At 41.2% G+C, this 14,095-nt stretch overlaps 1 protein-coding gene across 2 annotated transcripts in view; it reads right to left on the reverse strand.

The window, feature by feature from the left end:
* LOC104599887 (exocyst complex component SEC5A-like) overlaps positions 1-14,095 on the reverse strand; it is a 71,740-nt gene that overhangs the window by 40,386 nt on the left and 17,259 nt on the right. For both annotated transcript variants that reach the window (XR_016076027.1, XM_010262631.3), the window contains exons 4-6: positions 5,267-5,461; positions 4,928-5,055; positions 4,658-4,816 (exon numbers count right to left, since the gene is read on the reverse strand). Coding sequence is in view for 1 of the 2 variants with exons in the window: in XM_010262631.3 (XP_010260933.1) it covers positions 4,658-4,816; positions 4,928-5,055; positions 5,267-5,461 (482 nt within the window). In the remaining variant the exon portion in view is untranslated. The remainder of the gene's footprint in view (positions 1-4,657; positions 4,817-4,927; positions 5,056-5,266; positions 5,462-14,095) is intronic.

Raw genomic sequence — 14,095 nt, forward strand, 5'->3', positions numbered from 1 at the left:
GTCCAAATGACCTCCATTAAACTGAATGGAGAGAATTATGTCCCTTGGGCCAAGTCTGTAGAGGTTTTTCTGAAGGCGAAGAAGAAAGTGAAGCATATAAGAGAGGAGAAACCCCCCGCTAATTCTCAGGAGTATGAAGACTGGGAACAGGAAGATGCACAGATCATTACATGGTTGTGGAACAGTATGGAACCCAAAATCAGTGTGAACTTCATGTTTCTTGACACAGCCAAAGAGGTGTGGGATCATGCCAAGAAACTGTATTCAGGTCAGGATAATACCACTAGGGTATATCAACTGTATCAGGAATACTTCAATCTGCAACAGGGAAATCAGAGCCTTGAGGAGTACTATGCCAATGTGAGGAATATCCGTAATGAGTTAAATGTCTATCATCCTCTCACTTCAGATGTCAAAGTTCAACAGCAACAGCGAGAGCAGCTTGATGTAACACGGTTTCTGGTGGGGCTGAAGTCTGAGTATGAACCAGTACGAGCCCAGATACTAGGGGGATCTGCTCTTCCATCTTTAGAGGAGGTGTTTGCTCGTCTTCGGAGGGCTTCCATTGGATCTATGGACTCTAATGTCTCCGATAAATCAGCATTTGCAGTGTCAAGAGGCCGAGGTGGCAGAAGTGGGACTCGAGGAACCCAGCCTGGCAGGAGTGGTAGTGGTGGATCTACACATATCCGTGGTGGTGGTCGTACTGGAGGCAGAGATTCAGGGGGAGCTCGTGGTAGAGGACGTGGCTCGGGTCCACGGAAGTGTACTCACTGTGGTTTGGATGGACATACCATTAACTACTGCTATGACTTACATGGTCCTCCCTCGACGTGGGCCAACCATGCCATGACTAGTGACACCAGTTTCAGCCCTACACAGGAGAAACGGTCAGCTGACCCGATGCCTTCTACTCCCTCAGATGGTCCAGGCAAGGAGATGGTGAGTGTTCCTCGTGATGAGTATGAGAGGTTTGTTCAATCCAAGTCGCAGCAGAACACAGCTTCCTTTGCACACTCAGGTATGGCTTGTTTGGCATCCACACCCAACCCCTGGATTATTGACTCTGGAGCCTCCGATCACATGACGGGAACTCCAGGTGTGTTTTCATCTCTCACTCATTGCTCAACATCACAATCTGTTACCCTTGCTAATGGCTCCACGTCATCTATCTGTGGTGTTGGTAATGTTGACCTAGACCCTGTATCCCTATCCTCTGTTTTATATGTACCTAAGCTTCCATTTAATCTTATGTCTGTTAGTAAGCTGACCAAGTCACTTAAGTGCTCCATCACTTTTTACCCTTCTATGTGTGTTTTTCAGGATCTCAAGACGGGGATGAAGATTGGTGGAGGGCATGAAGCCGGTGGACTGTATTATCTTGATGGTGGTGGACGAACGTCAACGGCTCTTCAGTCATCCATTTCTCCTCTCCAGTGGCACTGTAGATTTGGTCATCCTTCGCTGAAAGTGTTGCAGTCCTTAGTCCCTTCATTGAGTCAACTTTCTGTTTTAGATTGTGAGTCTTGTCAATTTGGGAAACACCATCGTGTTCCCTTTCGTTCTAGGGTCGATAACCGTGTGTCGAGTCTTTTTTCTTTAATTCATTCAGATGTTTGGGGTCCTTATAAAGTGATGTCATATAATGGATACCGATATTTTGTTATTTTTGTTGATGACTGTTCAAGAATGACGTGGCTCTATTTAATGAAAGAAAGAAGTGAATTATTTTCCATCTTCCAGAAATTTTATGCTGAGATCCGCAATCAATTTGGTGTTCACATCAAAATTTTCCGTTCTGATAATGGTCGTGAATACTTGTCTTCATCTTTTCGAGAATACTTGGACCAACATGGCATTATACACCAAACTTCATGTACCTATACTCCGCAACAAAATGGGGTTGCTGAGAGAAAGAACCGCCATCTTGTAGAAACGGCACGCTCCCTCATGCACCACATGAATGTTTCCAAAACTTTTTGGAGCGATGCAATGCTCACCTCTTGTTTCTTAATTAATCGGATGCCCACGTCTATCCTTGATGGTCGTTCTCCTTTTAGTGTCTTATTCCCCAACATGTCTCCGTTTCCGCTTTCTCCTCGGGTATTTGGGTGTGTCTGCTTCGTTCATAATCTGAGTCCCGGGACTGACAAGTTAGATGCACGTTCCATGAAGTGTATCTTCCTTGGTTATTCCCGAACTCAGAAAGGGTACAAGTGTTATCATCCTAGTTCTCGTCGTTCCTTGGTATGTGCTGATGTTACATTCTTTGAGTCTACTCCGTTCTTCGTGGGGTCCGGTGCTGCTGCTTCCCCCACATCACCACCTCCTCTTCCTCTTCCTGTGGCTGATCCACCTCCTTTGGTTCCAGTCATGCCTACGTCCTTGCCTCCGGTGCCACCATTGGTTGACCGTCCACCCATCCGTCACGTGTATACACATCGCCCACGTGTACCGGCTGCAGCTCCTCCAGCTTCATCACCGTCGACAGATCCAGCTCCAGCTTCGACACCAGCCTCCGACCTAGATCTTCCTATTGCCTTACGGAAAGGTAAGCGTACTTGCACCCTTCACCCTATTTCCAATTTTGTTTCACTTACCCACCTCTCCGCTTCCCATCGCCAGTTCATATCTTTGTTATCCTCCGTGGTTGTTCCTAAGGATGTCCAGGAAGCCCTTACCTCTCCAGAGTGGTGCCGTGCTATGGAAGAAGAGCTCTCTGCTTTGCATCATAATCACACTTGGGATCTCACCGCTCTTCCTCCTGGGAAGCAGGCTGTCGGTTGTAAGTGGGTGTATAGTGTTAAGTACTTGCCAGATGGTCGTGTTGAGCGCCTGAAGGCGCGGCTGGTTGCCAAAGGGTACTCCCAAACCTATGGCATTGACTACACGGAGACGTTCTCCCCGGTTGCTAAGATAGGGTCAGTTCGTGTCGTCATCTCTCTTGCAGCTATGTCTGGTTGGCCTCTCCATCAGCTCGATATCAAAAATGCCTTTTTGCATGGGGATTTGCTCGAGGAGGTCTACATGGAGCAACCACCTGGGTTTGTTGCTCAGGGGGAGGATGGTAAGGTATGTAGACTTAAGAAGGCTATTTATGGACTTAAACAGTCCCCTCGAGCATGGTTTGGTAGGTTCAGTGAGGTGGTCAAGAAGTTTGGTCTGAAACAGTGCCAAGTTGATCACTCTGTCTTCAGTCTTGACTCTTCGGCAGGTAAAATAATATTGGTGGTGTATGTGGATGATATCGTTGTGACTGGGAATGATAAAATGGGCATTGACAGATTGAAGGTATTCCTACAGGAACACTTTCAGACAAAGGACCTTGGCAAGTTGAAATACTTTTTGGGCATAGAGGTAGCAAGATCTAAGCATGGCATTAATTTGTGCCAGAGGAAATATGTGCTTGATTTACTGGAAGAAACAGGATTGTTGGGTACTAAACCGGCTGAGACACCTATGGAAACAAATACGAGGCTGAGCAGTGATATAGGTGAAGTGTTTGAAGAGCCTGGCAGATACCGACGACTTGTAGGCAAACTAAACTATCTAACCATTACTCGGCCAGATATTTCATTTGCGGTTAGTGTGGTGAGTCAGTTCATGCAGAAACCTTTGGTCCCACATTGGAATGCAGTGCTAAGGATTGTGAGGTATCTGAAAGGAGCTCCTGGTCGTGGTTTGCTGTACAGAAGTGGTGGAAAACTGGTAGTAGAAGGATACACCGATGCTGATTGGGCAGGTTCTATGTCTGATAGACGATCTACCACAGGCTATTGCACCTTTCTGGGGGGTAACCTGGTAACATGGAAAAGTAAGAAGCAAACAGTTGTGGCAAGAAGCAGTGCAGAAGCGGAATATAGGGCCATGGCACATACTGCTTGTGAACTAGTGTGGCTGAGGAACCTTCTACAGGAGATAGGATATGACATCAGTACTCCAATGAAGCTCTACTGTGACAATCAGGCAGCGGTTCATATCTCTTCCAATCCAGTGTTTCATGAAAGAACCAAGCACATCGAAGTTGACTGTCATTTTGTGAGAGAGAAGGTGCTGAATGGGGTGATAGAAACTGCATATGTTAGTACGGGAAACCAGTGGGCAGACTTGTTTACAAAAGGCTTGAGTCGGGGGAGAGTGGACTACATATGTAACAAGCTGGGATTATATGATATATACTCACCAGCTTGAGGGGGAGTGTTAGTGGTGTTAGTGAAGGGGTATTTCAGTCTTTGTACTTGTTGAGAATGCTGATGTGTACTGTTATGTTAGTTCGAGTGCCTCTTACTTAAAGAAGGGCACTCAAGTCTTTTTCAATAAGTCAATAATATAATAATAGGTCTGGCCGAATCAAGGGATTAACTTTTTTCCCTAATTCGAACCAGCCTTTCTCTCTTTTCTCTCTTCTCTCTTTTCTTCTTTCCTCTCCTACTTCTTGCTGTCTACTTTACTCTACAGTCAACGAACAAGACAGAATTCTATGGCAGGTCAAACTTCAACACTAACCTATCAAAAATATTTGCTGTTACCAATTTTGTACCTCATTCTTTTATTATAAATTAATAAAACTTGCTGTTACCAATAAAAAAATTATTTGCCTCAAGCAATATTACATGCAAATTATAATTGCTTAAAAAAGAGGGAAATTCATATGTACATGGGAAGGCAGGACAATCGACTTTGCTTTCATGTATTCTCTAACTGCCAAGTCATATTCACCCTTGTTGATGTTCCCACGAATTGCACTTGGCAAATTAAATAGTGTGCGGAACCTCTGGAGCATTCCTTGAACAGACCTGATCTTCTCTGCTTGAACCTACCATGATGTCAGTGTAGGAAAATAAAATGCATATCAAGCTCATTTGACCGAAATAATATCCAAAATCTTCAAATTTGATGATCAATTTGGTATTAAGATTTTTCCAACCTGCCTCTCAAATAATGGTTCAAAAGCACGCTTTGCCTGTGAACTAACACCTTGTATACAATTATACAAATGAGTAGTTCCTGCACCATCAGGATCTTCCTCTATCCGCCTCAATTTTGATTCAATATCTGCTCAAGAATTAAAACTGTCAGAAGTCCTCACAATAAAATTAACTGAGAAACATTCAAATGACAAGAAAAGTGATGCACCAGAAGCACAATAAGCATTATTTAAAATAAGAAATGAAAAACCACCTAGTGACAACTAAAACAAACTCGAATATACTGTTATCACAAAGATTATACCAACAAATCCAGATGAGATACAATGGTAGCATACCATCAATTGTTGTCTTGCAGGAGACAAAACAGTCAAAATTTTCTTTTACTAACTGCTTTCTCTGTTGAGTCCTTCCTTTAAGATCAGTTTTTAAAGCAAGAGCACCAGCCTCCAAGTCAGCAGCACTTGTTTCTTGGTGTATCCGGGATAAGAATAACTTTGAATCGAACTTCTCAGAAAAATACATCAACTTCTCTGAAAAAAATGCACACAGACATCCATAGTGATGCCCAGACATGATCCACAAAAAAATGGCCATTAAATATCAAAATAACCAACAATGCTCCAATAAAAAGTGACAAGACATTAATACAATGCTTACAAATATAAAATTTGCATTTTGTAGACAATTGATAACATCCCAGGAAGATATTTCTTGAGAAAAGTAACTAAAAACAGCCCATAAGGGAAATCCTCAACACAACAAGGGAGATCAATACGTTCTTCAAATGGACAAGGAGATCAGCTAATGGTTTAGCTGACACGTTGGCTAAACAAGGGACTGTGAGGGAGAGAATGTTCTGGGCAGTTTTGTAAGAAAGAGTACTGAGGGCTCAACACCTGTTTAGGGATTGACAGCTGTACTTAACTCTGGAAAGTTATTCTTAAGTTGTATTAATGAAGTTACCGTTTCCAATAAAAAAATGTAACTAAAAACAAAAATAATCAATGAAGTACCATGAAGGTAACTCATAGTTCATACTGTTTCCATCTTGTACAGACAAGAAAGTAAGTGTTGTACATAGTTTCCTTACTGCACTACTGTCCAGCAGTAGCACCTTGTATATGTATATTTATATATATTTTTTATTCATTTTGACCTATATGTAGCGTCTCTTCAATAAAGTAAGGTTCCTTGGAATGGGGATTAATGCTACTAGAAAACCCTTTAGCTTCTGGTTTCTCTCTTCTCTCTTTATGGTTTCTATATCACGTTATTTAGACTGGTCAGTTCTGAATCCTTGGAGTCTTGATCTCCACAGGTCATATGTGTGTGTGTGTGCACACCCACACTTATTGTCAAAAAGGTTTCTTAATTACATCAAGTAGGAAGCTTCTCTACATGATTAAACTTATTTCTGCCACAGGGAGGAATTTGGTGACCCATCTAAACCATCTATCAAGCTCAGATAGGGGGGCCACTGGATTAGCCATGCATTCATTCCCACAATCTAAATCAACCTTACCATATCATATACCCAACTTTGTACCAGTGGTTTCCCATTAATATTAACTGTTTAAAGTTTTCAAGTTTTTAAAATAAAATCTGTCCATAACCTATCAAAAAAATAAAACTTGTCCATAAAAGGTGTTTATTTTGACCAAATGGCAATTCTGTTGGGCCAAAACCTATGATACCCAGATACTTGTACAAGGGTGCCTTATCCAGGTCACATAGGTCAAAAGTTTTTCCATGAATATAGGGTGGAGAGAAGATCATGACAGAACCCTCTCAGAGAGATTTATAAAACAGAGGCCTCTGCTCTTTTAAGTTGAAGGTTGTCTCTTAAGTCAAAAAGAACCATTTTCATCTCTGATCAGCCACATTTTGACAATAATATCCTTTAAGGAGATAAAAAATATCTCAACCTAGTGTGTATTTCAAAGCTGTTTTGGTTCAGTTGTACTGGTTATATGCAGGGCGGTGGCCAATTTGGGTTAAAAAAAAGTTAGGGTATCCTAGGAAGGAATGATGTCTCGGTGTTGCCCACAAACAGTAGAGGAAGTGTTAGTAGATGTGTCTTTTGCTTGCTTGGACTTCTGAGGATGGAATTCTGTCTCACTTGAAGGGGTGGAGAAATTCTGCAGATATTGAAGCAGAGAGTTTCTTTTCTGGATAAAATAAAAGATGAGGATGGAATTCTATTGAAAATCAAAGAAAGAGAAAATCTTTGGTGATTGTTGCTAAAGAGAGGGTGATGCAGTTTAAAGGATTTTTGTATGTAGCATCGTTTGCTGGAGTGGAAGTTTTTGAAAGGAAGAAAGTGGCTGATTTGTTGCAACAATTTATTGAGGCAAGAGGTTTTGGCTACATCAGGAAGGACAAAGTAAAAACATGTGAGGAAGGATAGGAAAAGGATTTGGAGACTGGTTTGGTATTTCAGGCTTCTGTCAATTTGCCAATCATTTCAGAGTAGGTGGTTGTGGTATGTGCATTTGAGACTCAAACATTTTGAAGACAACAAGGTTCATTCTTTTTCATCTAAAAATTTGGAAGGTTTGAATGCTTTTATCATTTGTACAGAATTTGGTCATGTTGTTGTAGCTAAGCAGTGGCCAATGTCCAATAGGGTGGAACTAACTAACAATCCCAAAGATTAGTTGGTTGGCTCCTTTACCTCTGCTTGACTAGACCTGACATATCCTATGCAGTTGGTGTGGTAAGCCAATATATGCATGAGCCAAGGACCTTTTATATGCAAGTTGTCAATAGAATTCTTACATATTTGAAGGGATGTCCTGGTCAATCATGGACAGTTGAAAATTGAGGCTTATACAGATACAGAATGGGCAGGATTTGTTGATGATGGGAGATCTACATCCAGATACTATACTTTAGTAGGGGCAATGTGGTTTTATGGAGAAGCAAGAAACAATCAGTTGTTGCTCATTTTAGTGCAAAGGCAAAATACAGGGCAATGGCGCATGGTGTGTCTGAGTTGCTTTGGTTAAAAACCTTATTGATAGAAATGGGAATTCAGACAGATACTCCAGTGAGACTTTACTGTGACAACCAAGCATCTATAAACATTGCTCATAATCATATGCAACATGACCGTACAAAGCACATTGAAGTAGACCAACATTTCATCAAATAGAAGATAGCCAGTGGAGAGATTTGCCTACCCTTCATGAGATCAGGAGACCAACTTGCTGATTCTCTCACCAAGGGGGTCTACAAACCAAAGTTTGACAATAATTTAGGCAAGCTAGGCATGATAGACATCTATGCTTAGCTTGAGGGGGAGTGTTGAGAATACATTGTATTGAGAGGTTTTTTTTTTGATAATTTATCGAGAGGTTTTTTTTTCTTTACCCTCTTTTATATTTGGGCACCCAAATAAGGACATTTTTGTAATCTGTTCTTTTTATCAATAACAGGAATTCATTATATTAATAAATAAACTAGTTACAACACTCCAGAGAGAGATAAAATGGCTTAACTCTTTCCGAGAAAACAACATAAAAACTTACAATACAGCACAAGACATTTGATCCCTTCCCATCCCCTTCTTTGCCAAAGCATCTGCAAATGCATTTAGTGTTCTCTTCACCCATTGAAATTAGATTTCCAACCCCCTAATTAGCCATTTAATTTCCCTCCTCTCATTAGCAAATTCCCAAAGTCCACTTTCCTTCTATAACCAGCTTAACACTAGCTTTGAGTCCCCTTCAACGACTAGCTTTGTATATTTAGTTCATTGGTCTTCCTTATACCCTCCAGTACAGCATAGACTTCAGCTCTAAGAGAGTCCCCAACCCCAATGGGACCTGAATACATTGCATTCACCTCCCCATTCTCATCTCTAAAGATACCTCCTACACCTGAAGGACCTGAATTGCCCTCGCTACTACCATCAAAATTTAACTTTATAAAGCCACAGCCTGGTGGTGACCACACAAGACAAGCAGAAGAACGAGCAAGAGCAGAATTAGCCACCTCCATCCAACTGTTCAGAAACATATCCGTCGAAACATCATCAAACAAGTCCAAAGATTTTAACTAGTGCACCACCCTAACTGTTATTACTTCAATAACACCGTCTTTATTTCTTTCATTTTCAGAAAAAAGTTCTGGAGTTCCTTTCCTCCCAAATAGTCTAGCAAATAGCAGCCCTCACACACCTCCACATAATCTTTACCCTTTTCTTTGGCCATCTAAGGAACAAAGAGTTAAACAAGCTTTGAATATTTGGCGGTGGGGTCCACCTGCAACCACATAGAGAAAGAAACCAGTCCCAAATAACAAGCACCAAAGGGGCAAGAAATTACTAAGTGGTAAGAGCTTTCACCATTAGCCTTGCAAAGAATGCATCGATTTGGAGACAAGCACCAAAAAGGCCTTTTTCTTTGGAGTAAGTCACAAGTATTACATCTATCCAAGAAGGATTCCCAACAAAAATCTCCAATCCTTAGAGGAATTGGCTCACTCCAAACTTCCTTTACTGGAAAATTTTGTGCAAAATTACTGATTGAACGCAAGAGGGACTTAAAGAAGGAAACACAAGAGAAGGTCCCCGAGGGAGCTAGAGTCCACGATCTCTTATCCCTCTCTGAGGGATCCAACACCACCCCATTTAAGATCTGAATCAGATTCATGACATTTTCAACTTCTAAATCCCTTATAGAGGTGTAAATCGGGCAGTGCCACCCGTGGCCCGGCCCAAATTTGGACCGGCATGGCACAACGGCACGCAGGCCGTGCCAGGCCCGGCAAAATGGTCCAAGTCGTGTTGGGCCTGGGGTTCCAAGTCCATGGGCCAACACGACACGGGTTGCGCTCGACCCGCCCGATGAACTAGTCATTGGGGACTTTTTTGGAGAGGGTTACAGAAATACCCCCCAACAACTATATAGGGGGGTATTTATGTATTTTGGTTTCTTTTTTTTTGGGGGAGGGGGGAGAAAGAATGAGACAAATGCCCCCCAACAGCTATATAGCAGCTAGTTTGGGGGGCATTTTGGGTAAAGTGATAAATAACTTCACAATGACCAAAATACCCCTTCCAATAGCTACACTTGATGTTTCACCTGAAGCAGATGATTAAAGTCAAGAACAATAGGAGAAAATGATGAAGTCAATATTTTTTGTATACTCAATAGTTGTATAGCATTTTTTCAAATTATTGTAATTTTTTTTATTTTATTTTATTTATTTGATATTTTTTAATAATGTAATTTTTTTATTTTCAATTTGTAACTATATTGCATTTTTTATATTTTATTAATTTATTCCATTTTCCAATTTTCATATTTCATTCATTTGACCATTGTATGCTTTGTATCATTCAAATTTAAATGAAATAAAATTCCTATTTTTCTTCCAATTTGTTATTCAATTTGAGTCTTTGTCTCTTTGACTTCTTATTTGGTAAAGTATTTTTTTCATTTCTTTGTTAGATTTCTTATTTTTTCAAATAGTTCCCAAAGGAAAGTTAAATGTTTTAGTTTTACTTAGCAAAGAAATAAAAAAATGTCAAAAAAAACTACTCTGGTCCTATTCGGCGCACGCCCAGGCCCATGGCATGGGCTCGCACGGGCTTGGGCCGTGGGTCGTGCTAGGCCAACCCCCCAAATTATCCCTGGGGAGGGGAACACGGCCCGCACTTTGCACAGGCCACAAGCATGGCCCGTTTTACACCTCTAATCCCTTAGACCTCTTCTAAACCCCAGATCCCAATCCAACCCAAAGTTAGACTTGAAAGGAACCAAAAAACTAGACACAACTTTGTCTTTATAGCGGGAGAGAGAAAATAAGGAAGGAATTTGGTCTTTTAAAGGTACATCACCCACCCAAATGTGCTCCTAGAATTTTACATGATTCCCAAAGCAGAGGTCATACCTGATATGCTGCAAAAAGGAAGGAAGAATGGCATGTATAGACTTCCAAGGAGAAGCTCTAGTAGACCTTGCCAAAGTCCCAATGTCCCAGCCATCATCTTCCAAAAACGTTGGGAAATTGTAAAGTCAGATCTCATGGAGTTTTTCAGGGCTTCCATTCATCTGCCATTGTTAACAAGGGCCTTAACTCTACCTTTCTCTGCCTCATCCCTAAGAAAGGGGGAATCTTGGAAGTTAAAGACTTTAGACCCATAAGTTTGGTTGGGAGCATATACAAAATTTTGGCGAAGGTTCTAGCCAACAGACTTAAAGAAATCCTTGAAGATCTAATTTCCCCAAATCAGTTTGCTTTTGTTAAAGGAAGCCAAATTGTGGACAGCATTCTTATTGCAAATGAGTGTGTAGAAGACAGAAAATCCTCTGGGATCCCGGGGGTCCTTGTGAAACTTGATCTTGAGAAGGCGTACGACAAAGTGGATTGGGACTGCATTCTTGATTACTTAAGGCTAAGAGGTTTTGGGAGAAACTGGATCAGGTGGATTAAAGGTTGTATTGGCTCTCCATGGTTTTCAGTATTGATAAATGGTGAAGCGAAAGGTTATTTCAAGGCAAGCAGGGACCTAAGACAAGGTTTCCCTCTTTCCCCTTTAGTTTTCACTTTGGTGATGGATACATTTAATTATCTCTTTGACAAGTCAATTCTTTTCAACATGGTGAAAGGTTTCAAAGTGGGTAGGGATAAACTTCACATCTCTCACTTACAGTTCGCCGACAACATAATCCTATTCTTAGATGCCTCTATAACCAACATCACAAACTCTAAAATGGTAATTGAATGTTTCGAGATTCTCACTGGTATGAGAGTTAATTTCTGCAAAAGCAGTATTATGGCTATCAACTCGGTGGAAGTGAATCTTCTAGAAAATTTCAAATCTTTATTGGGGTGCAAAGTGGAGAATCTCCCCATTACCTACCTTGGGATGCCTCTTGGAGGGAATCCAAAATCCCTCAACTTTGGAGTCCTGTGTTGGAGAAATGCGAGAAGAAACTATCGACTTGGAAAAAGTGTTATCTCTCCAAAGGGGGTAGGCTTACCCTCTTAAAGGCCTCCTTTTCAAATCTGCTGGTCTACTTTCTCCCTGTCTTCCAGATTCCGACCAAAATCAGAAATCAGATTGAAAAGCTTCAAAGGAATTTTCTTTGGGAAGGTGGTGGAGATAAGAGAAACCATTTAGTCAGCTGGAAACAAGTATGCAGACCAAAAGAGGAAGGCGGTTTGGGTATTGGACAGCTTAAAGAGAAAAATTCCTCTCTTCTAGGCAAATGGCTCTAGAGATTTCCGAAAGAACCTAATGCTCTTTGGACTGCTGTCATCTCAAGTAAATATGAACGAAATACAAACAGGTGGGATTGCAATCTCCATTTGAACAGGATAAAGGCCATCAATCCTTGGAAAGGTATATGTTCCATTCATACTTCCTTCTTTCCTTTTATAAGGTATAAAGTGGGAAATGGTTCTAAAATTAAATTCTGGAAAGATCTTTGGCGGGGGGGAATCTACCCTGGATGCCTCTTTCCCTAGGATGTTTAACCTCACCCTTGTCCAAGAAGCCTCTATTTCTGATTGCCTCCCAAACCAGTCCGCCAAGAATTCTTTAAACCTCCACCTCAGAAGACCCCTAAGGGACTACGGAGATTTCTGATTTAATAGCTTTAATCCAAACCGTCAAAGATGCCTATATATCCCCCTCACATTCTGACACCCGAATATGGACCCTTCACTCAAATGGCGAATTCTCTTCTAAGTCTATGTTCAGGGCTTTGACTGCTGAAGATCAGCATCCCTCTTTTCCTTACAAGAAAATTTGGTGCAGCCACATCCCCTCAAGAATTTGCTTCTTTGTATGGGAAGCTTGTCTCCAGAAAGTTAATACTTGTGATCTCCTTCAGAAAAAAGCTTTTGGGAAGACGCTCCGTTTCTCCTCATGCTTGTATTTTATGTCTCAGCGAGGGTGAATCTGCAAATCACATCCTTCTTCATTGCAGCTTCACTCAAAGGATATGGTCCCATTTCTTGAATATGTCAGGGTACAGCTGGGCTTTTCCAAAACACATTATGGACAACTTGAATCAATGGCAAGGAATAGGGCTTAGCAAAAGGGGTAAAGTCTTTTGGCAATCAGTGCCTCATGCAGTAATGTGGGGCGTTTGGGATGAAAGAAACACCCGTATCTTTGACAATAAAAGCAGAACCTTGGAGGAGTTAATCTCAGATATTACCTATCTTTGCATCCTTTGGTCGGTGAATTCAGATCTATTTAAAGGACTTTCAGTCAATGATATTATCAGAAATATTCACCCCTTTCTGTTTCTACCTCATCCTCAGCAAACTCCCTTGAGGCATCCCGTTTCCATCAGTGAAGGTGTGATAACCCTTAATTTTGACGGTTGTGCCTTAGGCAATCCGGGTTTTGCAGGTATTGGTGGTACAGTAAGGAACGAAAGGGGCAATATCTGCTGGACTTTTAGTGGCCCAATCGATTGGGCCGACTCCACAAAGGCTGGAGTGATGGCTGCTCTCACTGGAATCAGGATAATTAAGAATTTGGATATTCAGAATTTGATCATTGCAGGTGATTCAGCAAATACAATAAAATGGTTAAGAGACAAAAAAGGGGGCCCTTGGAGACTTTATCACTATCTGACTGAAGCTTGGGATTCTTTGGATGGATTGAATGTTAACTTAGTTTGGATTCCTAGGCAATACAATCATACTGCAGATGGCCTAGCTAAATTTGGTGTGTATTTGGAGCATTTGTATAGCGACAAGCTTCCTCCTTTGTAACTTGTAGGGGTTCCTCCCCTGTTTTGTATATCTCCTCTTGTCCCCCCCCCCTTTTATTCTCAATAAATCTTGGTTAAATTTTCTCAAAAAACCATGAATGCTCAAAATTACCCAAGTCCACAACTTATCCCTCTCACCTTCAAACCTCCACGATCATTTCCCCAACAAAGCTTCATTTTTCTTCCAAATGTTACCTAATCATAACCCTCCACCAGCACTACTTTGAGATACTATTTCCCAATCCACCCTATGATCCTTCCTCTCCTCCCCTGGTTTCCACAAGAAGTCCCTCGTCAACTTTCCAAAACCCTACTTATCTTAGAAGTGTTTTTTTTTTAGAAATGTTCTCATATTAGATTTTTTTTGTGGGAGTGAACAATAGAATACACAATACATTCGAATGAACCCCTTTCTTCCTTCTT

This window comes from Nelumbo nucifera, chromosome 5 (genome assembly GCF_055504915.1).
Source record: "Nelumbo nucifera cultivar China Antique chromosome 5, China Antique-T2T, whole genome shotgun sequence".
NCBI classification, from domain to species: Eukaryota; Viridiplantae; Streptophyta; class Magnoliopsida; order Proteales; family Nelumbonaceae; genus Nelumbo; species Nelumbo nucifera.